At 36.8% G+C, this 22217-nt stretch overlaps 1 protein-coding gene across 1 annotated transcript in view; it reads right to left on the bottom strand.

Moving 5' to 3' along the window:
* The window catches only part of LOC138715415 (putative E3 ubiquitin-protein ligase UBR7), a 106174-nt gene that overhangs the window by 60947 nt on the left and 23010 nt on the right, over window positions 1-22217 (bottom strand). The window contains exons 3-4 of the mRNA XM_069848279.1: window positions 18113-18173; window positions 6436-6585 (exon numbers count right to left, since the gene is read on the bottom strand). Coding sequence (XP_069704380.1) covers window positions 6436-6585; window positions 18113-18173 — 211 coding nt within the window. The remainder of the gene's footprint in view (window positions 1-6435; window positions 6586-18112; window positions 18174-22217) is intronic.

The following is a 22217-nucleotide window of genomic DNA, read 5'->3' as shown; positions in this document are numbered from 1 at the left end:
TCCCATATGCCCATGTGGACAGCAGGAACAAACAGCCAATCACGTAATATTTGATTGTAACATAGTGACCAGACAAAGGAACGATATGATAAGAAAAATCCAAGAAGCAGGAGGCAAGTGGCCAACAACGTGCGAAGCACTGGCCTCCAACTACCTCCAAATATTTTCGACCTTCGTCCGCGATATAGATTTCACAATTCTGTGAAACATCAAACTTGACAGTGAAACTGCAAAACTTGTAAATAGGATAGTGAAAGCGAAGTCTTGATAATATTTAATTATAATTTAGTGTGTTTCTATTCTTATGTGGGGTTTGGTAATTTGTAAATATATTTTAAGATGATTATATTCTAATTGTATGTGTAATGTGTAATTTGTAAAACTGATACTGTGGAACTATGTCCATGTCCTTAATGTCTTGTGATATATCTGTGTAACTTACTGGTATATTATCTTTATCCTTTTGTGTGTTTATTGCTTATTGAATTGAAATCTAGGATAGTGAAAGTGAAGTCTTGATAATTTTTAAATATAATTTAGTGTGTTTCTATTCTTATGTGGGGTTTGGTAATTTGTAAAAATATTTTAAGATGACTATATTCTAATTGTATGTGTAACTTGTAAAACTGATACTGTCGAACTATGTCCATGTCTTTAATGCCTTTTGATCTATCTGTGTAACTTACTGGTATATTATCTTTATCCTTTTGTGGGTTTATTGCTTATTGAATTGAAATCTAGGATAGTGAAAGTGAAGTCTTGATAATTTTTAAATATAATTTAGTGTGTTTCTATTCTTATGTGGGGTTTGGTAATTTGTAAATATATTTTAAGATATATTCTAATTGTATGTGTAATTTGTAAAACTGATACTGTGGAACTATGTCCATGTCCTTAATGTCTTTTGATCTATCTATGTAACTTACTGGTATATTATCTTTATCCGTTTGTGTGTTTATTGCTTATTGAATTGAAATCTGTAACTAGGAAAATGTAGGAGTGATATATACTTAAATTATTGCTGCTGATGTAATTTAAAATTGTAACTAGGGAAACACAGGGTCTTATAATCTTCAATTAATAAGGATAATGTAATTTGAAACTTTGTAAGTAGGAAGGTGCAAGAATTCAGAATTTGGAATGGTACTTAAGTATAATTTATTCTCATCGTATATCTTATCACACAGATATTTATAATTAAAAATGTAATTATCTAGAAATGTCAAAACATGTAGTATTACCTATGTAATGGGGGCATGTTGAAAAAAAACACGCACGCACACACTCTCTCTCTCTCTCTCTCTCTCTCTCCTGCATGTTAATTTAATTGCAGAAGTGTTAGCTAAACTTTCGTTGAACTAGAACTGTGACTTAAGGCGGGCTACATAATACCTGAGAGTCATGAGCTATCAAGCAATGCTGAGTCAAACAGGGATAACAGCAGCTTTAACCTTACTTTAAAAGAAGATAATGCGAATTTCTTGAGATTGAGTTTGGAATATGCTGAGCATGATCCTGCTTCAAAGTCTGTGATGCCTAATGTAGAAGTACTGAAAGGGATTAAAAAACGAAAATACTGTGATTCATATTTGGACATGGGATTCCCTGAGTTTGCTGGTGGACATTCACATTGTGCGATATGTAACAAAGTTTTGCCCAATAGTTGAGGCCTTGCAAACCCAAAAGAGCTAAGTGACAAAATTGTGTTTTTTGGGAAATAAGTAAAAACTGATTCATGTTTCAGGGTTTTAATATAACATGTAGCAAAAAATTATTAACATACTTTGAATCATGCTTTATTGACTACATGTGTTTTTTTGGATTATAATTACTCATACACTTCACAAAAAATATTTGAAACTGAGATATTTGGAAAGAAGCTAAGTGCAACCTGATATTTATATTGAACAGAGCTATGCAGATTAAAGTTTGGCTGGCATTAGAAAAAAGTGAAAAATAAAGAAAAATTAATGTTATCAGTGCTACAGGATCGTTTCCGATCTCTGATAACGAATTTGAATGATATCACGTGTGTCAGGAGTCACACGACAGCTGAACTGTGGCGCGAGGTGATCGACCAGTAGTGAGTGATTTCAAAATTAGAGTGCATGGTGTATCACAGTAGCAATCCCCAAGAAAATCGAGCCTTTTTGAGAGGGGTACATAACAACCCATTCCAGTTACTTGAAAATAAAAGAAGCCTGCAATAAACGAGGTTTCGTTATTTCCAAGAAAGACATCTGCGTAATTAATAAGTTTGGTAAAGCTGTAATGGAATAATTTGTATCATTTTGTGGGGTGCAACGACTTGTGATGGGGGTGGATTTTGTTGCTTTTTCCACTCTGGAATTAATCCCTCCGAGCTTTGCCAGTCTTATTAGGCACACACAAGATGCCTTTCTTGGAAATAACGAAACCACGTTTTTTGCAGGCTGCTATGATTTTCACGTATCTATACTTGGCATCAGAAAGGGTTGTTATGTACCCCTCCCAAAAAGTCTCGATTTTCTTGGGCATTGCTACTGTGATACACCATGCACTCTGATTATGAAGTCACTCACTACTGGTCTGTCACCTCTCGCCGCAATTCAGCTATCGGTGTGATTCCTGAAGCACATGAGGTCATTCAAATTCGTTATCAGAGTTCGGAAACAACCCTGTATTAATGTCCTTAGGTCATGAACATTGATGGCAGTAGGTATACAAACCTTGGTAGAACCTTCAATTTAGGTGAAAAGGTGCAGAAAAAATTCTCGATTTTCTTGGTCTATGTAAGGAAGCATTTTCCGTAAGTTTTCTTTCTTCATAGCAGACAGAGCAGCTGTTGCCGGAAGAGCTTGAATTTGTATCTTGGCGATGTTTTCCATTGTGACTCCTGGCTTCAGAACTTTGTATGACTTGAAATCAGGGATTTCATTGAAACTCTCTGATTTCCACAACACCTGGTGCTGATTTCTCTACCATAATCCAAGTAGTCTTAGAGATTTTCAATTTAGATGTGTTGATTGTCAGAGATGCTGCTTCATCGATGTCAAAGAATTTTCCTCCCATGCGGAAAGTCTTGAATGGTCTAGATGGTCTCGCTTCTTCAATGCCTGTAACGACGTGTTCCAGAACTTGATTGTTACTTGTAATCTTCCAACGTTGTTCTATTACAGCGAAATCACGATCTGCAGAACCAAAACTGTGACCTACCATGAGAAATTTGTGTTCCATCTTGTCACTCATTCCCATGGCAATGAGATAAAGGTACAGAAATATCATAATGTGGTTTTTAAACTGACCGCAACAGTTGTCACTCCAAATCACCATCTTCTTCTTGGACGTGATGAAATCCGTTGACTGCACGCAGTAAACACGATGCCATTTAATTTCCTCCACCAGAGACACATGACATCATCTGAAGTATCTTGAATGTGGATCAATGAATCAGTAGATATAATATATTTGGAATATAAAATAAAGACATAAAATAAATATAATATGAAATTATGTTGCCTGACCTTACCTGTTTACTTGAAAGTGGGTTTTCTAGAACATGTTTACCACTTCCAGTTACATTGAGTTCCCATTCACACGTGCTTTGTGCATTAACTTCTTACAGGAAACTTTTATTTGTGTTTCGTCATTAAATGCAGCAGGTTCCTCGATCACTATTAGCAAAAAGTACACCAAAAATACAACAAAACAGTCACTAGTCCGCCTTCCACTGAATAGAATCAGCTGCACATAGCTCCTTTAGAATTGCAAAGGGGTCTTGACATAAATCCTGTGTCACTTTTAGGTCACTGTTGGAACTACTAGAAACTGGTTAAGAACATATCTCTTTTAGCTGTGCATTGGCACTGATTCATAGATTACTTAGGTGTACAATACTCAGTTTTGAAAAATTTGTCACTTAGCTCCTTTGGGTTTGCAAGGCCTCAGTTCTATGTTCCCTGCCAAGCTTAGAGACGGCATTTCGAAACTTATCCTGACTTCACAAATGAAACTGCAGACTAGGTACTTTGAAAGAAAAACTGACGAACTGCTTGCAGTTCAGACAATATTTTTATCTCATGTAAAAAATAAATAACGAGAAAGCACTGGAAGCTATGTACTTGATTAGTCATGATTTGGCTCTAGCTGGTAGACCACACTTTTATGAAACCACTATTAGTGAAGGTAGTGAAGTGCATAGTGGACGAAAAAGTGCAAACTTGATCTCCAGTGTGCCCTTATCAAATAACACTGTGTGTAGTCGAATACAGAATCTATCAAACGATGTTAAAAATATCATAATTTCCCGTATCAGTCAAATGAAATTTTTGCTACAACTTGACGAATCCACGGACATTGCCGGATTAGCTGTGTTAATGACATTTGTGCAGTACGAATTTTCAGGTCCTTTCATGAAGATATTTTGTTCTGCAAGCCACTGCCATCCTCTATAAGCAGTACTGAAATTTCATTGAAAACCTTGGGGCAATTGCTTTGACGTGTGCACAGATGGCGCAAAGGCCATGGTAGGTCCTGTTTCTGGCGCCGTTACAAGGATCAACAAAGCTAAAAAAAACTGCACAAGTAGTCATTGTGCACTACACAAACACGATCTCGCAACGAAAAAAATGCCAGCGTTTTTAAAGCAAGTACTACACAACGTTGTCAAAATTATCAACTTTGTTAAGGCACGACCTTTGCAGTGTTGGCTACTCAGTATTCTGTGCAAAAATATGGCAAGTATAGGCCTACACAAGTTATTGTTATTACACATAGAAGTGCGATAGTTGTCACGTGATAAAGCATTGTCCCGTTTACTTGAATTTCGAACGGAAGTTTCTTCACTTTTGAATGACCAAAACGTTTGCTAGCAGATTATTTGAATGATCAGGAATGGTTGTGCAAATTATGTTACTTGGCAGGTATTTTTTTCAAAATTAACTAATACATCCATACAAGGTAAACGGAAGACTATATTCGATGCCAATGACAAAATTTCTGCGCTGAAGAAAAAGATAGCATTCTACATAGAAAGCGTCGAGAATAATTATTTCAAACTTTATAGAAGAAAATAACACAATAATGAATGACTCATTCATAGCAATAATAAAAGAACACCTTGACAATTTGCTTCAAAATTTGAATTCATACTTGCCAAGGAACACTCAGGAATCGATTCGAAGAAATCTGAGTGGATTGTAGATCCATTTCCAGTAAAGTCAAAACCAGCAGCTCTCACTGCAGCAGAAACATGGTTTCTGACAGCCACTGTCAGGAATCATTTAAAAGCAAACCACTTCCGGAATTTTGGGCTCATTTAGGGCAGGATCTTTTGATATAAAGTTCAAAAGTTAAATTTATCTTACTGCCTTTTGGTACTAAGTATCTCTATGAAACGGTACACAGCTACAAAAACAAAATATTGAGCTTGTTTGGATGCAAAAGACGATATACGTCTTCAAACTCACTTCTGTGACAACAGACAGTGACAAACTCTGCCACAAGAAACAGGCACATTCTTCACATTAACTTCAGTGTACATGCAACATTGCAACATTTAAAAAAAATCTTAACTACTTGTTATATCATTTTGTAGATTTAAATAACATTATCTCCAGTACATTTTTTACTACTCTTTCCTTTATTAATATATCTTATTAATCATACTTTCATATACGTATCGTGTGTAATATGCTTCATAGAACATAGACAAATATAACTAAAAATTAAAAATTTCTTGAGGCTCCACAAGAATATTTTGCTTCAAAAAGGGCTCCGTGGCTGAAAAAGTTTGGGAACCGCTGCTCTAATATAATGTACCTGAGAAACATTTTATTTAAGTTGTATTAATTTATGGCGTTCATTACCAACATATTTGTCATATTCAGTAGCATGTTGTAAAGAATAATGTCGTTGGATATTGAACTTCTTAATCAGTTGGAGTGTTTTATGCCAAATTGAACACTTTGCTAATCCACTGCTCTCTACCAAAAAGAACTCCTCCTCTCATGATACATTAAAACCATTGGGAGTAGCGGGACACTTTAGTGTATGAGCGGAAGCTCCGTCTTCAAAGTTGCCATCATACTGCAGAGTCACCACTGAATGACGTACAGTATGCATACGTCACATCACTTGCAAGACCCGCTCTTCAAAGCACACAGCGCTCATTTCTCAGAATCACGTAATGTTCCCAGCCCTGATATAGATGTTAGTAACTTTCCATTGCCTTCTATATCCATTCCCATTACCGAATTATATCATACATAAGCGAGTGGTTATTAGTAATTTACTACCTAATATGACTTATTTCCATTTAACCATTAACAGAGAATAGGGCTCTATCAAGTCTGAATGATACAAAAGCTACAGTAACAGAACTCATGGCTAATTTAACCTTCAATTTAAGTGAAATTACCCTGCACTTCCAAAATATATCTTAGCAAAGAAACTCACTCTTCCATGGTACCAGTCTTCACACACAATGCACTGAATCATTTCATCATCAATGTTATCATCAGGATCAGGGTATGGCCGTCTGCAAGTACAATACACTCCACGAAAATTCTGATTGTACTTATTTAGCTCATTCACAGCACTCTTATTCTGAAAAAGAAGGAAACAATTTTAAGGAATGTAATATTTTCAATTTACAAATGTAATGATGTGATGGATGTGACAGTGGTTGAGTCTAAGGTATGAGCAGTATAAGTTGCTGTTTGTTGTTCTTTAGTCAACTATTCAAAGACAGGTCTGAACCTCACAAGTGACACTAACAAGATACCACTTATGAGCAGTATAAGTAGAGGTAATTATTTCTGCGAATTTTGGATACTTATCACAATATCTGTAATTTATATACTAAGTTCAGGACTGAAGATTTTGCTCACCTTAGTTTCATGCTGAATGATTTATAAATGTAAGTTTTAAAAATTTTGAGAATTGTGTGACAGACGTGACAGGTAATGTGACAGATCTGACACATTCAAAGAGTAGGCTTTGTTATGATCATAATTAAATTTAAACTATCTGAGAAAAATGATACTAAGTAAAATAAGGCCCCATGGTCTTAACTCTACCAGGTTAAATAAAACTATTATTATTATTATTATTATTATTATTATTATTATTATTATTATTATTCTAACATAATAATTAAGCTTCACTGAATGAAAAATACTTTCGAAGTAGTCAGTATACAAATTAGTAATACATAAAAAAGTAATTTAAAAAATAAGAAGTCTTATTTAAACAACTTGAAAACACCTCCGCTGTTCACTACAAAAGGAGGAGAAATAATTTTGAGCACTTCAGATTTTTTGTGGCATATGCTGTCCACAGACTGAGGCCATTTGTACTGACCTGGGACACCAGTATCAACCATCACTAAAACTTAAAATTTATTTGGACAAATGACCTTACCACTTCACGAGGATACTTTTTTCCTTCATGTCACAAAAACCCACTTTCCATGTGTAACATTTATGAACAGTTCCACACAACTTTCCAGCTAGGTATATCTGGTTCTTTTGAAATGGCACTTTGCAAATCATCAGACTCATTCGAAAAATAAACATCTTGGTATCTTAAATATTTTGACTTGTCTGTATGACACACATAATCATTTTTGACAGTGAGCATTATGTATCTTTTCTGATTAAGGTTATGTTTCCCTGTTTTTTTTTTAGTTGGTTATTTAACGACGCTGTATTAACTACGAGGTTATTTAGCATCGATGAGATTGGTGTTAGTGAGATGGTATTTGGCGAGATGAGGCCGAGGATTCGCCATAGATTACCTGGCATTCACCTTACGGTTGGGGAAAACCTCGGAAAAAACCCAACCAGGTAATCAGCCCAAGCGGGGATCGAACCCGCGCCCGAGCACAACTTCAGACCGGCAGACAAGCACCTTAACCGAATGAGCCACGCTGGTGTTTCCCTGTTACAGAATTGCTTAACTGCTGACTGAATACTGATGTTTCTCAGATAAAAATCAAGAATTATTTCTTTTCTTTCTTCAGTGATCAGGCTTGCTGTATATCAGGGATGCGAAACTCGCAAGTAGGGGTAAGAAATACTTTTACCCACCCCACTCTATACGATAGAGTGGACGTTAGTTTGTTGACATCTAGCATGAAAACAAACTACTGGCTATGTTGTTGCCAGTGGCGTATTTGAAAGCTAGTTTATAAGTAACACAATGCAATACAGAACATTACAATAACATAATAGAGACAGTCGCATAATATTATTATTCTATTATTCGTGTTGGACATGTTCTGGAGAGAAACGCCGATACCTTATAGGTTTCACCAGTTTTTCAATATCGGGCTGAATATCTGAACATAATGTCAATTGGTACACTAAATGAAAATCAGTTAATCTACTGCATATGTCGCTTTTAATGATATTCATCTTGGAAAATAACTGTTCGCATAATGGGTCGAGCCAAACATTGCCATTAATTGTATAGCAAACAATCATAGGTTTGGAAACTTCTCTTCTGGTAGACATTTATAAATCTCAGGACCAGACATCCTGTATTATTCTGCAAGTCAGTTAATTCTAATTGCAGTTCAGGGGAAGCTTCAATAGGACCAAATGTGGGAAGGAGGTACTGTCCGTTACTCAGGAGAAGACAAGCAGAAAGAATGTGACCTTCTTGACTATCGCTGCTGATTTACAAACATCGCTCAGATAAGCATCCCAGTAGCCAGGATATTACTCGTACAGGAAACATGAGTAACAATGCGTATGGAAATTAAAGCTAAGTTGAACAGGAGACCTAATGTTTCCGCTTACTGCAGTACAAATATTGCACATGTTGTCGTACTTTATCTGTTCACATCCCTTCCTCCTCAGTCTGCTCTCGTCTTCTCCCGAGTCACCGATAGTAAACAGTTGCACCTCTTTGTCAATAGACGTAATGTCTGTAAATTTATTTTCAAATTCCGTGATAAGAGTTTGAAGTATGGTTTTATAATTTTGTAAGGAATGGGCATATTTATTAACTATTTGGCCCAGATACGGAAAATGTGACATAACTTTTCTCAAATGGCTCTCCCTCAGTTGTAATTTAGCCATGAATGTCTTAAGGGAGTCTATCAACGACATGATTGTTTGATCTTTCCTTTGCAAACACTTATTTAAAATACCAAGTTTTTGTAACAAATCTGTCAAAAATGCAAGGTCGCAGATCCATTCAGGTGACATTTCTTTTATCACCATCCCCAAAAAAGATGCAAATGAATTAGGAAACATTGGACAAAAATAATTAATTATCAATACCTGAAAGTACATGCTTCCCATAGTTTGTATGATGAGATTTGTTAAAATGTATTTTAATATTAAAGTGAGAAACATAATTCAATTGCATCGACAAGATCAAATGTCTCATTTTACTGTTATCAATGACAAAAAAATAGTCACCTTCCTAATCACTATGAAACATGTGATGTTCGTTTTGAAGATATATTACTACCCCTGTCACTGATGTGTATAGATACATACTGCAATGTCTTGCATTGCATGGGACGGTCAGTCTTTGAGTGTTATGGAAAGAGGAAGGAAGGGAAAAGTATCTATGACTCTCTGGAGTCACAGTATCGCATCCCTGCTGTATATAATGTCACGTCCATCACAAATAAACTTGTTACATCTGTCACACTGTTTTTCAAAATATAAACAATGTCAATTAAAATACGAAAAGCACCATTAGATAGCCTCTGTCGGTGATACAATGAATCTAAAGTATTATTTTACTATCTTCAAAATAATGATCAACAAAACTAAAGCATGATTTTTAGTGACAGATGCTCCACCAAGGGGACATCACCTTAATGAAGCACAGTCCGTGAGGGTGGGGGAGTTTGCGTGCTCTTAATGATTATTTGGGCACTCATATCAGACAGGCCAAATATGAAGAGCCAGACAAAGAGTATTTCGCAATGACATACCTTCCAAACTTCATTTTTCCTCTATCCTACTTTCCTATTCTTAATAACTCTAATACCCAATCCAAAGGTGTGGTGCGACCCGTGCTGAGGGGTGAATGGCATAGGGCAAATATGTTGTGTCTTAAATCGGGCCTCTTCAGAGTATCAGCCTTACTCAGGTGGACTTTATACTCATGGGACTAACCATGAATAATAAAAGAAAACACATCCCTGAGCCCTCCCTCAGCAACCACAATAACAATAGCCATCTGCTCTGACGAATCAGTACTTATGGAGCAAGCTTCTGATATGGATTTGGGTGATATCTCCTCTGAGGGTGATTTGATCACCTCGAATGAGGAAAAAGAAGCTAAAAAGTCTACTCCAGGGTTGGATGAAACTTTGGAAAAAAATGGATAAATTTAGGGTCCAACAAAAAAGACCTTCTGGGGCGCAAAAGAAGAAAGCCCTAAAAGCTAAACTAAGGCATTGCCTGGGATCCTGAAAAATGGAGAAAAGGCAAATCCAAGCCTCAACAAAAAGTACACCAGGAGGGAAGGGCTGAGACCCCTAAGACAGGTGCTAAACGCAGGCAGTCTGATGGATCTACTCCTTCTACTTCAGTGTTACAATGAAGATTAAACAAACCGAAGGTATATAAAAGGAAAGAGCTTCCGCCTCAGCTAAGGAAACCTACAGGGAATCCCTAACAAGCTTTAAAATGGCAATCCCTGATAACTTCCCTTTCAGCAAATTTTCGGAGTATCAAATTAATGAACTCCAAGAAACGATAGTAGAGGCTTTTGAAAACCTCGAAGATTGAAGTTCCCCCCAAATTTACGGAATCCCACGAGGAGAGGGGTGCTCTCATTCTCTCCTGCGCTGAGATCACCAAAAAGATTTCTAAACTTAAACAATGGGAAACTGCCAAATTTGCCGTGGGATCAAGAGAAAAAATGTTAGGAACTAAGGTCGCTATAACTAACCCCAAAAACATCATCAAGATGTTAAAGGATCAGAATAAAAGCCTGAGTGAAGGAGATTGGAAAACGTTCAGTATCAAATCGAACTCTTCAGGACAAACACTTGTCTCCTTGATAGATGACTCAACTATCAAGAATTTAAAAGACTTGGGCAACAGAGCCTTTTTGGGCCTTGGGAGATTCACATTACCAAACCCAGCTCTAAAGGTCCTCTTCAATGTAGAGGAAATTGACCTAGCTCTGATCCAGAAACTCTGGAGGTCGAATTTCAGGAATAGGAGAATGTCAAGGTACGTTGATACATCGCAGCAAGGGTAATCAAATTAGGACTGTATTCTTGTTTGCAATGGAATTCAATGCTTATCTCTTCTGGAATTCTGTTCCAGTGATATCACCATGGTTAAAATCGACTACCATATTGGGGAGGGAATAGAGGCCTTACATTGAGCTCTGTTTATCTCTCACTAGGGGACTAGAACAGTTGGTGGTGCACTGTATCTAGAGAGGAGACCAGATCGTCTTTGGATGTGATGCCAACTCCTATTACGAAATCTGGGGCACCAGGGACGTCAACACAAGGAGTGAGTACCTTCTAGACTTCCTGCTCTCAAATAATTTATACATACTTAATGGCGGTAATAAGCCTACATTCACTAAGCGTGTTAGGCAGGAAGTTATCGATATTAATTTTTGTACTGAGTATATTAATACTCAGATAACCAATTGGAGGGTCTTGGATGAACTATCACTTTCGGATCACAACTACATATCATTTAATGTTAACATAGACAAAAATCCTAATCTTTACAGAAATCTCAGGAGAACCTGCTGGGAATCCTACAAACGAGATCTTTCAGGTTGAATTGGGCAAATCAATAAGATTAAATCCTTTGGTGAGATCGACAAGGCCGCCTTTTCAATCCAGGAGGCTATACTTGACAGTTATCATGATAACTGCTCCATGCAATCTAGGATAAAATCCAAAAGTGACACAGTGGACTGATGACCTTGAACATAAGAGATGCAATGTAAGACATCTCTTTAACAAGGCTAAAAGAATTGGAGACTGGAGGGAGTATCATACAGTCCTTATAGACTATAATAAAAGCATACTCAAGGCCAAAAGATCCTCTTGGCAAGTCTTTTGTCAGGACATTTCGAGCCTGCCAAAGGCAGCCATGCTACAGAAGGCATTGGTATGCAGTCCAACAAACCCTGTGGGAACTATACGTGAACTCACAGCAGGTTCATATGCTCAGCTAAAGAAACACTCTAAGTTCTCTTTGAGGTACACTTTCCTGGGTGCATACATGACGATAAGAATTGCCAACTCGGAGGCCACTGTGAAAACTCTAGACCGAGAGCATCACAGGACTGGGAACTTGCACATCAGGTTGTCATAATTCACAATGTAAAATGGGCAATAAATAAATTCAACCCATTCAAGTCACCAGGTGGAGATGATATCTTCCCTTACTATAGCAGAAAGGATCCGACCAACTCTATATTCTCCTCTGCAACCTCTTCTGGGCCAGTATAGCCTATATCTATATTCCTCAGGTATGGAGAGCTACCAGAATGGTATTTATTCCTAAGCGTGGTCGTAATAATTATACTGAAAAAAAAAGCTTATAGACCGATCAGTCTTGCATCATTCCTGTTAAAGACCTTGGAAAGACTTTTTGAAAGACATATCTGAAAAAGTGTGCCATCAAGACAAGCCTTTTCATAGAAACCAACATACCTACCAGCCATCTAAGTCATGTATAACACCACTGCATAGTATTGTCTGTAGACTGGAGGACTCAATGGTCTGGAAGGAAATAGCTCTAGGAGCTTTTCTAGACATAGAGAATGCATTTGACAATACCTCTTATGAATCTATGATTCTATCCGTACGCAAATATGGAGTCAATGACTATCTTTGTAATTGGATAAACTTCATGATCAAGTGTAGAAATATATCAGCCAGCCTTCTTGGAGACAAGGGAGATTGTCGCCACAAGAGGATGCTCACGGGGGGGGGGGGGAGGGTTCCAGCCCCTTTCTTTGGAGTCTCGCGGTGGATGATCTACTCAATGATCTGGCCCAGGAGGGATACTATATACTTGGCTATGCAGATGACATAGCACTCTTTGTCTTCGGAAAATTTCCCAGTACAATTTCAGACAATGAATCGGCCGAGGACTGAGGAAAATTCACAACTGGTGTATACAGGAGGGACTTTTTATCAATCCCAGCAAAGCAGTTGTTTCATTCACCAACAGGAGGAATCTAAACGGACTAGGAGAACTCAGAGTAGGCAATTCAATCCTGGAATATTCCGAGTCAGTTAAATATCTAGGAATTATATTGGATAAGGTGCTGACCTGGAATGCTCACATTGATAATACTCTCCACAGAGTCAGGTGGTCTCTTCTAACCATCAATCGTTCTATTGGAATAACCTGGGCCCTAAAGCCACACATGAGCCATTGGCTGTATGTTGCAATAGCTAGGTGCCAGATTTCTTATAGTGCCATCATCTGGTCGTGCAAAACATTACAAACTACTACAGAGATTAGCATGTCTGTGTACTACAGGGACCTTCAAAAGTACTCCAGCCATTGCACTGGAGACTTTGTTAGGAATCTCACCCATGGACATCTATCTACAAGCAGAGGCTAGACTTACTGCCTATCGCTTAGTTCAAACAGAAAATTGGCGAAACAGCTGCTCAACAATTGGACATACCTCCATCTTAAATTTCCTGAATATCCCAGTACTGAGTATGAGGTCTGACTTAATAAATATCTAATACTGTTTCTTCCATCCTTTCCAGAAAACACTCGAGAAGACTGGGCTGGAGGAATTACACCTAACACAGTACGTGACCAACTTGTGTGGTTCATGGATAGATCCCGCATAGGGACAAAGTCGGATGCGGGCATCTATGGTCCATCTCCTAGGACTAATATCACTATAAGCCTTGGAGAATATTGCAGTTTTTCAGGCGGAAGTATTTGCCATCTTAAACTGCACTCTCAGAGGACTTGAGAAGGGTTACCATGGTAAACGAATTCTCATCCTCACAGATAGTCAAAGTGCTGTAAAATCACTTTCTTCAGACCAGGTAAAATTAAAACTGGTGTGGGATTGTCTGAATGCCCTGTCTTCTCATAACAAGCTAGAACTGCACTGGGTATCAGGACATCAAGGCATTCAGGAAAATGAAAATGCAGATCAATTGGCCAAAAAGGGTACGGAGATACCTTCAGTTAAGACATGGATTAAGGCTAGACACCAAATTAGGTGGCAATCCTATACCGTACAAAAATTGGCTAGGAAACTGGTCTTAGGTCCAAACAGCTCTCTCTCATCTCTGTTCAAATTGGACACAAAAGGAATGAGAAGGGTAGTTGCATTGATTACTGGGTATGATCACTTCAGGAAACACCTACGCACAGTGGAACTCTATAAAGAGGAATCCTTCTGTAGAATGTGCAAACAGGAAGAAGAGACTGCCTCACATATCCTGATTGACTGTCCGCTCCTAGAAAGGAAAGATTTTCCTTTTCCATAACAAGGGAATATTTAGGAATGGACACTAATGTTGGAACCAACTACTGTTGCTAGTCAAAGGAACAGATTTTGGAAGACAATGCTAGTGTCCATTCCAATGTGGATGTATAATAAGCCTTTTAGGCTGACATGCAGGAAGCCTTAAAGACTCCTTAACCTAACTAGGAAAAGAATGGATAGAACAGAGAAAAATTCTCTCCAGCACCGGGATTCGAACCCGGGTATCCAGCTCTACATGCTAATGCTTTATCCACTAATCCACACCGGATTCAAATTCCAATGCTGGATTCAATCCTTCTCAGTTTAAGTTCTACCTTCCTGTTTCCCTTTGATGGCCCACCCTCATGTACTATGTAACAGTGGCACAATGTCCAACACTATGTAAAGAAGTGCACTCATTACGAGTGACTAATTGGCTGGGGTCCAATGAACATGACGCCGCCTTGAATCATGAAGTTATTGCTTACACTTATATATTATGATGTACCGAAGTACATATGATATTTCCGTGCAGAAATTCTGCATTGTCATAGAAGATAACTTTAAACATATTCTGTGACAGGTGTTACACAAAAACACTTATTTTTAAAATAACACATTTTTAAACTCACTGACATTCACAAAAGTAAATTGACACTCATTTTAAAAGTCTTCTCATATTGTTAATATAATTACAACACAGAACAGTCTGATTTATTAATTTTAAGTTGTGGTTTGGTAAAAAACTGCCAAAGTAAATTTGACAGATCAAATGTACACTCTATTCACTTCAGATGTCTGGAAAGCAATAATGAATAAATCGAACTTTTCTGCTAATTTCTAAAAATTTGAACTTCCCTGAAGGAAATGATACAAAGAACATATAATGAACACTAATTTTAACTTAAATGTCCAACCTATCATGGAATTGACCAAATGATTATATATTTTTTTCAATTCTACTGAACATGCATTATACCATCCTTGTAGATTCAGCTTCCTTATGAAACAGGAAGATAACTGCACTTGCAACTACTTTTATTCTGTCTGGTTTTGGACATAATTCTGCTGACTTGGTTTATATTATTATAGAGTGGAGTTGAAAGGTGGAGGAGATGCATCATCATCATCATCATCCAAACAAGTTTAAGATCCAAGGCCTGTTACAGTCTCAGTGAGTCATTCTCAGTCCACCTTTTTTTTTTTGGACAGCCTAAAGATCTCTTCCCTTGGGGACGGTATTAAAGCATGGCTTCTGAAAGTCTATTCCGATTCATTCACTCCATATGGTTTTTCCACTGCAGTTGGTACTTGTTTATAAACTGTGAGACTGGTTGTAATTGAAGTTCTTGCATGATATCCTCATTTCTTTTGTGGTTCAAGCGACTATATCCTAGTTTGCTATCATAAATTTCATTTCACAGGTCATTCTTCTGCTGTTATCCATACTTCTCATTGTCCATGCTTCTCTTCCATAACATAGTATAGGTCTAGCTAAGGTTTTATACAAATGTATTCTTGTGTGTAGCTGTACTTTCATAATTTTGTTATTCCCATTGTTTTATTGTATTTGCAAATTTTAGAAGTTATATCTGTTTTACCAAAAAATGTTAAACTATAGCCAAGATATGTAAACTCATTTATTCTTTCTATTAATTTGTTTAAGTAAATTTTGCTTGCGACCAGGATTTCCCACGAAATGCCATGACTTTTGTTTTTTTCAATATTGATTTTCATGTCGTATTTTGCACTGACCATATTTAGATAATGCACTGAATACTGAAGCTCATCTTCATTGCATGCAACTAGGGCTAAATCATCAGCAAAGAGTAGACTGTCAAACTGTAAATTTCCGACTGATAGAGATTGAACCATGACACTTCTGTTTCCAGTCTTTAATGATTTTGTTCATACACATGATGAAAAGTAATGAAGATTGGCCACAGCTTTGTCTTACTCCACTATGAATTTGTTGCCAATCTGAAAGTCTGTTGTTGGTTTTAAGTGCTATCAAAGTTCTTTTGTAAATGTTATGAATATTAATTAAAAGCTGTTGGGGGCCATGATCATCTGCTAACACCTGAAATAATTTATTTCGATTGACTCTATCGAAAGCTTGTTTGAAATCAATAAAAGCAATGTGTGTCTCTACGTTGAATTCTCTGTTCTTTCTACTAGCAATTTCAATGAAAAATAAGCATCACAGCAAGACCTGCCTTCACGAAAATCATTTTGTTCTTCTCCAATGATGCCTTCACAATGGTCATATAATTTGTTCATGAGAATATATATATATTTTGTATTCGGAGTTCAAAAGACTTATTCCTCTATAATTTTCCTTCAGTTTTGGATCCCCTTTTTTGTGAATGGAAATTATCACTGATTCAGTCCAGTTTTCTGGAATGTCTTGTGTATTCCAAAGCAGATTTAAGAATCTCAAAAATGTTGTTAAAAAATTCAGACTAGTATACTTGAATAATTCTAAATTTATTGAATCTTCTCCTGGAGTTTTGTGTTTCTTCAATTTATCTAGAGTGTGTTTCAATTCATCAAAAGAAATATGTTCCTCTACTGTATTATCGGAAAAGGGGAGTTCAAGAGGCTGTTTTGTGTGACACCATAACTGTTGAAAGTATTGTAACCAGTTTTCTTGGGAGATGATATTTATTGCGAGTTATCTTTGACTTGATTATTTAATTTTTTGAGAATTTTAAAAGTTTGTGGCTATGGACGAGTAGAGATGCAAAAACCATAATTACGAGTCCACACCTGTGGAGTAATGGTTAGCATGTCTGGCTGCGAAACCAGGTGGCCCAGGTTCGATCCCTGGTCGAGACGAGTTACCAGGTTGAGATTTTTTCTGGGGTGTTCCCTCAACCCAATATAAGCAAATGCTGGGCAACTTTCGGTGCTGGACCCTGGACTCGTTTCACCGGCATTATCACCTTCATCTCATTCAGATGCTAAATAACCTAAGATGTTGATAAAGCGTCATAAAATAACCAACAAAAACCATAATTATGAGCTGTGTCTTCTTGTGTTACAGAATACTGTAGCCACGGTGATATTTAAGTAAAAATAACACTGTCATGTCATACAGTGGAAGAGTTAAAACGAAATGGCGAGATTTGTTAACAGAATAAAAATTTAAAGGTCAAAATACATGAAAGACATATGTAAAAGACAAAAACAATACACACAGAAGAACCAGTATCAATATTGAAAGCTCTTTAAAATTCACAAAATGCTATACTTAATAAAGAATGTAAGAATTCATCATGGACACCAAAGAAATGTTAAAAAGGTAAGCTTCATAAAATACACTTTCTTTTTTGTAATATCTTGAAAACAGTTTTTAAATACATATATTAATAATATAACATTACTTCACATTCCAGACACATATATCAGGCATAAGCATCTCACTGCTATAGCTATGGTGTATTATTGTGCAGATATTGTAAAACTTTATTCAAGACATAAAAACTATTGTTTTTAATTAGTGCGAAATTTAATGAACAAATAATCACCAAAAACACAAGTCTGGTTATAAGTCAGTGTGCTTTAAAAGCATTCAGATCACTTGTGGGCTGATTAAAGCATGTGACAATATCATATGTCAATTAGCTGCATATAGTACTATTATCAAGGTTTACACTAAATATGAACTTACTGGTTCCAGGTTACATCTCTTGTTTGCAAACCTACTATTCCCACAGTCACACCGGAAATTTCTGAAATAAAAAAAAAAAAATGTCAACATATAGTTTTACTACATTACCAAGCATTCATAACCATATATAAAATATTTTCAGAGGCCTAATTCATAATTTTGATCACATACCACTTTAGCATTAATATAGTTATGAGTCAATTATCTAAGTCAGTAAATTATATTCTCGGAAGTAATTCGATTTTCTAAAAAAAAGTACGTAATGAACAAAACTGTGGAACAGTATCCTCTACTACAGACCTGTCCAAACAGCACTCCCAGCGCAGCAGCATGCCAGTCATGCTCCAGATAGTGTGCTGGCATGCACAATTCTGACATGGGTCAGTCTACCACTGTCCGTTGCATTTGCTCCATGCTTGCTGTATAGGTTATGGAGTGACACGGGTATTGAATTGAAATAGGGGAAATGGGAGGAGAAATTTAAAAGATACGCGAAAACACGTCTTTGCAAAGGGAGTCCGGGATTAAGAGAAACCGAGTATGTGAACGCCAAGCCTGTTAGCCACTTGTCTCACTCCTGGTTACATTGCTCCACTGAAAAAGCTCTAGAAAATTTTGAAGAGGAAAAGCCGAAAATGGTCGTAACTAATCTTAGGTACTACATATACGAGGAGGGGGATGCAGTAACACGTGTATTTAAAGGTAAACTATAATTATGGCGAGTTGTGAAAAGAAAATGAGAAATGGAGAGTCGTCGATCTTCAAACAGGAGTGGGAGATATCCTATTTCTGCATTCCATATAGCGGAAATGCAAATTGCCTTCAATATGACTTTGTGATTTTAAATTTTAAGAAACATTCCTTGGAATGCCACTATAATAGAAAACACAAGGATACTTATAGCCAGGGGCGTATGCAAGGGAGGGGTGGGGGGAGATACCGGGTTTGACCCCCCCCCCTCCTCTCTAACTTTAAAAAATTGACATATTTAGATTTGATTATTTTTTATTCATGATCGTTTTCACTTCTCTAATTTTTCACTATCAGAGTAACAAAATTAACATCGACTCAAGAAGTTTTATTAATATCTGCCATTGATGTTAAATTTGTTTGTGACAACCTAAATAGTGAGATGATTTCATAAACTTCATATGAGAAAAAACTGTTCAAAATATATGTTGACTCATAATATTAGTCTTCGTTCAAAAGGTACGCAGATTGACATTTATAGTTAGAAATGTTCCATGCCTCAGAGATTCTCAATGAGCTCAGAGTTACAATGAAGCTTCAATAACTCCATCTGTAACTCTGGTGGCATTTTATTGGCAGGAATAATGAAAGAATTTTGAAAAACATTGAAGACGACCTTTGTAAAATGTTATATTATTGTCGTTGTTGTTTAGTCAAATGTCTGAAGACAAGTCTGAACCTTATAAGTGAAGCCAATAAAGCATCACTCATGAAGCAATTAAGCCAGAAGATAATGAGGTAGGTGGCCAGTTCCTTTTCCCCTCCATTCCATACATTGCTGACTAATATATTATTCCACTAATCAATAGATATATGTATCAGTCAGAACTTAAATCAAAGGTGTATTATTATTATTATTATTATTATTATTTTATTACTAGCCATACCCATGCGCTTCGCTGCACTTGTTAGAAATAAATATTACTGATTTAAATCTAAATACAGTTTTGTAATTTACTTAGCGAATAATAGCTTTTTATATGTTGTACGTAAATAATTTATTCCTGAATCATTTTGAAAGTTGTATTTAAAACTATGAATTTAACTGTTATTATCATGCAATATTTTCTGGAGTTGTTTAGGCAATTCTACTTTTAACCCCTTACCGCATTCTGGAACAGATATGGCACATACTGGTTTTATATTCATATAGCTTATTATAAGCATCTAATATTTGAAATTACTTACTGGGGCAGATATGGCACACTGTCAATAACTGGATTTGACCATATGTGACATCAGTTGAGAAAGATGGAACTATTTAAGTTATTTGAATATAAAATCGGTGTGTGCAAAATTGTCCTATGCAGTAAGGGGTTAAGATTGATACTATATTAGACCTAATAGGCAATTGACCAGCGTCTGAAATAAAATATACAATTGTAAGAACTGAGGGTTCTTACTCTCAGCTGGAAGAAGACTTTCAATTAAATGATAAGGCTATTCTTGAACTTTAAATGATGGCACAGAATTTATTTTATGTATTTCTTTTGCACCAAACGATGTCACTTGAAATAAGGTGTAGTACTGTCTTATATTATTTAAAAAGTGTGTTGATAACGGATGTACTCTGGTAAGTTTTTAATTGGTTGTAGGGGCTCTTGACTCTCAGGAGGAACAACTTTTCAACAGTGCAACATAATCCATTTGACTTATTACCTCATTTTTTTGCATTGCATTTATTGCATAGTTTATTCATTTTATCTATTTTAACACATTTCAAATGAGCATAGTCAATATTTGGATCATAATGGAATGCTAAGCTAACCTACTATTACTGTATAGACCTACTAAATCAATAGGCCTACACTCTCATTGTTCATTAATTCTCTGAGAATGCTCATCAATGTTTCCTCTTTCCTGAGCCTGGTAAGTTCCAACTCTGTTATCGGCAAGTCGATCCGAGTGTCCGATGCTAGTTTCTCTTGGTGGAGCCGCTGAAATGATTGCATTGTTAGTTCGTAAACGAATCTCCTGTTCTTCCTCACTCTTATTAAATTTCCGAACTTTGTTTTGCCTTGAGTCAGAAGTATTTCGGTATAACTCAGTCTTTTGGTTTGTCATTTTGAAGTACGTACTATATAAAAACAATAGCCTATCTACCTACATTTAGCCTATAGCCTATCTGCATTTTTCAGAGAATCCGTGGCGCTACAGCCCGTGAAGGGCCTAGACCATGAGTCGGCTGCTGGCCTCACGCCCACATGCCCAAGCAGAGGTGGACGATCATCCAATCAGAATAGAGGTATCATGTGGTTAGCACGATAATCCTCCCACTGTTATAGCTGGCATTCGCAACAGGATTTTTGAGAGAATACTACCGGTACCCGAAATTATCAATGTACAACTTACATTATCCACTAAATTGAACAAACCACAAATCAAATTCAGAGTCCCACATGCACTACTGCTCCTCTAGGAGATTCATAAACACAAAAACAAATTTAACCGTAAGGAGGAAGGACTCAAGGTCAACAAAGCTTGGTATCCAGCCCTCAGAAGCACACACATCAAACCCTTTCTCCGACAAATAGACACTACGACAAACAATCAGAACACCGAAGCCACTAGTGCGGACCGCGGTGACGACAAGCAGCAACAGCCCCACACCTTAAATATCGACATGCTACCAGTCTCAATGCCAGTTCCTGATGCACACAGCAGATCTCTCCACACATGTGTATCATGCCACTGAAGATGTCCACTGGAGTAGTGGACGAAACGTTTGGTTGTAACACCGACAGACCACGGCCCTCTAGCCCGGAAAATAAGCATCCTAGTTTAAAATAACTTCATAATTATAACACACCACTCTAGAGACATGCTGTGGTCACTGACAAAGTTATATAATTAATGGGTAGCAGTTCTGTATAGTGCGCAACACTCCATGCTGAATAATTAGTAACATATTTAGTACGACCTATGGCTTGTTTTTACTCTTGTTGAGTTCCTGTTTCTATTGTGTTGTAGATAGCTTGTAGTTATGTAACTGATTATAGATTTTGATTAATGCTTTAGGTATTGGTGATTGAGGTGGTGATGAATCATGGCATATAAATTTCCAATCAGGCATTTGCCTTTGTATCTGAGAGAAACCATAAAAAACACCAGTTGGCCACGGCGTTTGAACACAGGATCTTCCAAATGCAAGTCTAAAATGCTACAGTCTGAGCCAACTCGATCGGTTGTGGATCACTGTTTATGTAAATAAAAAAAAAATTGAAATTATTGTGGTACATTAATATTATTTTAAGAAATACGGAAACGAATATGGGTAAATTATGAATGCAAGATCGCCATTTCATGACACTTTGTAAAATAACTCAGCTCCAGTGAGCTCAACGGTATAATACTA

Source organism: Periplaneta americana, chromosome 15, assembly GCF_040183065.1.
Source record: "Periplaneta americana isolate PAMFEO1 chromosome 15, P.americana_PAMFEO1_priV1, whole genome shotgun sequence".
Classification (NCBI taxonomy): domain Eukaryota; kingdom Metazoa; phylum Arthropoda; class Insecta; order Blattodea; family Blattidae; genus Periplaneta; species Periplaneta americana.
Note: the sequence above shows the minus strand (reverse complement) of the source record. Positions and strands in the feature narration are given on the sequence as shown.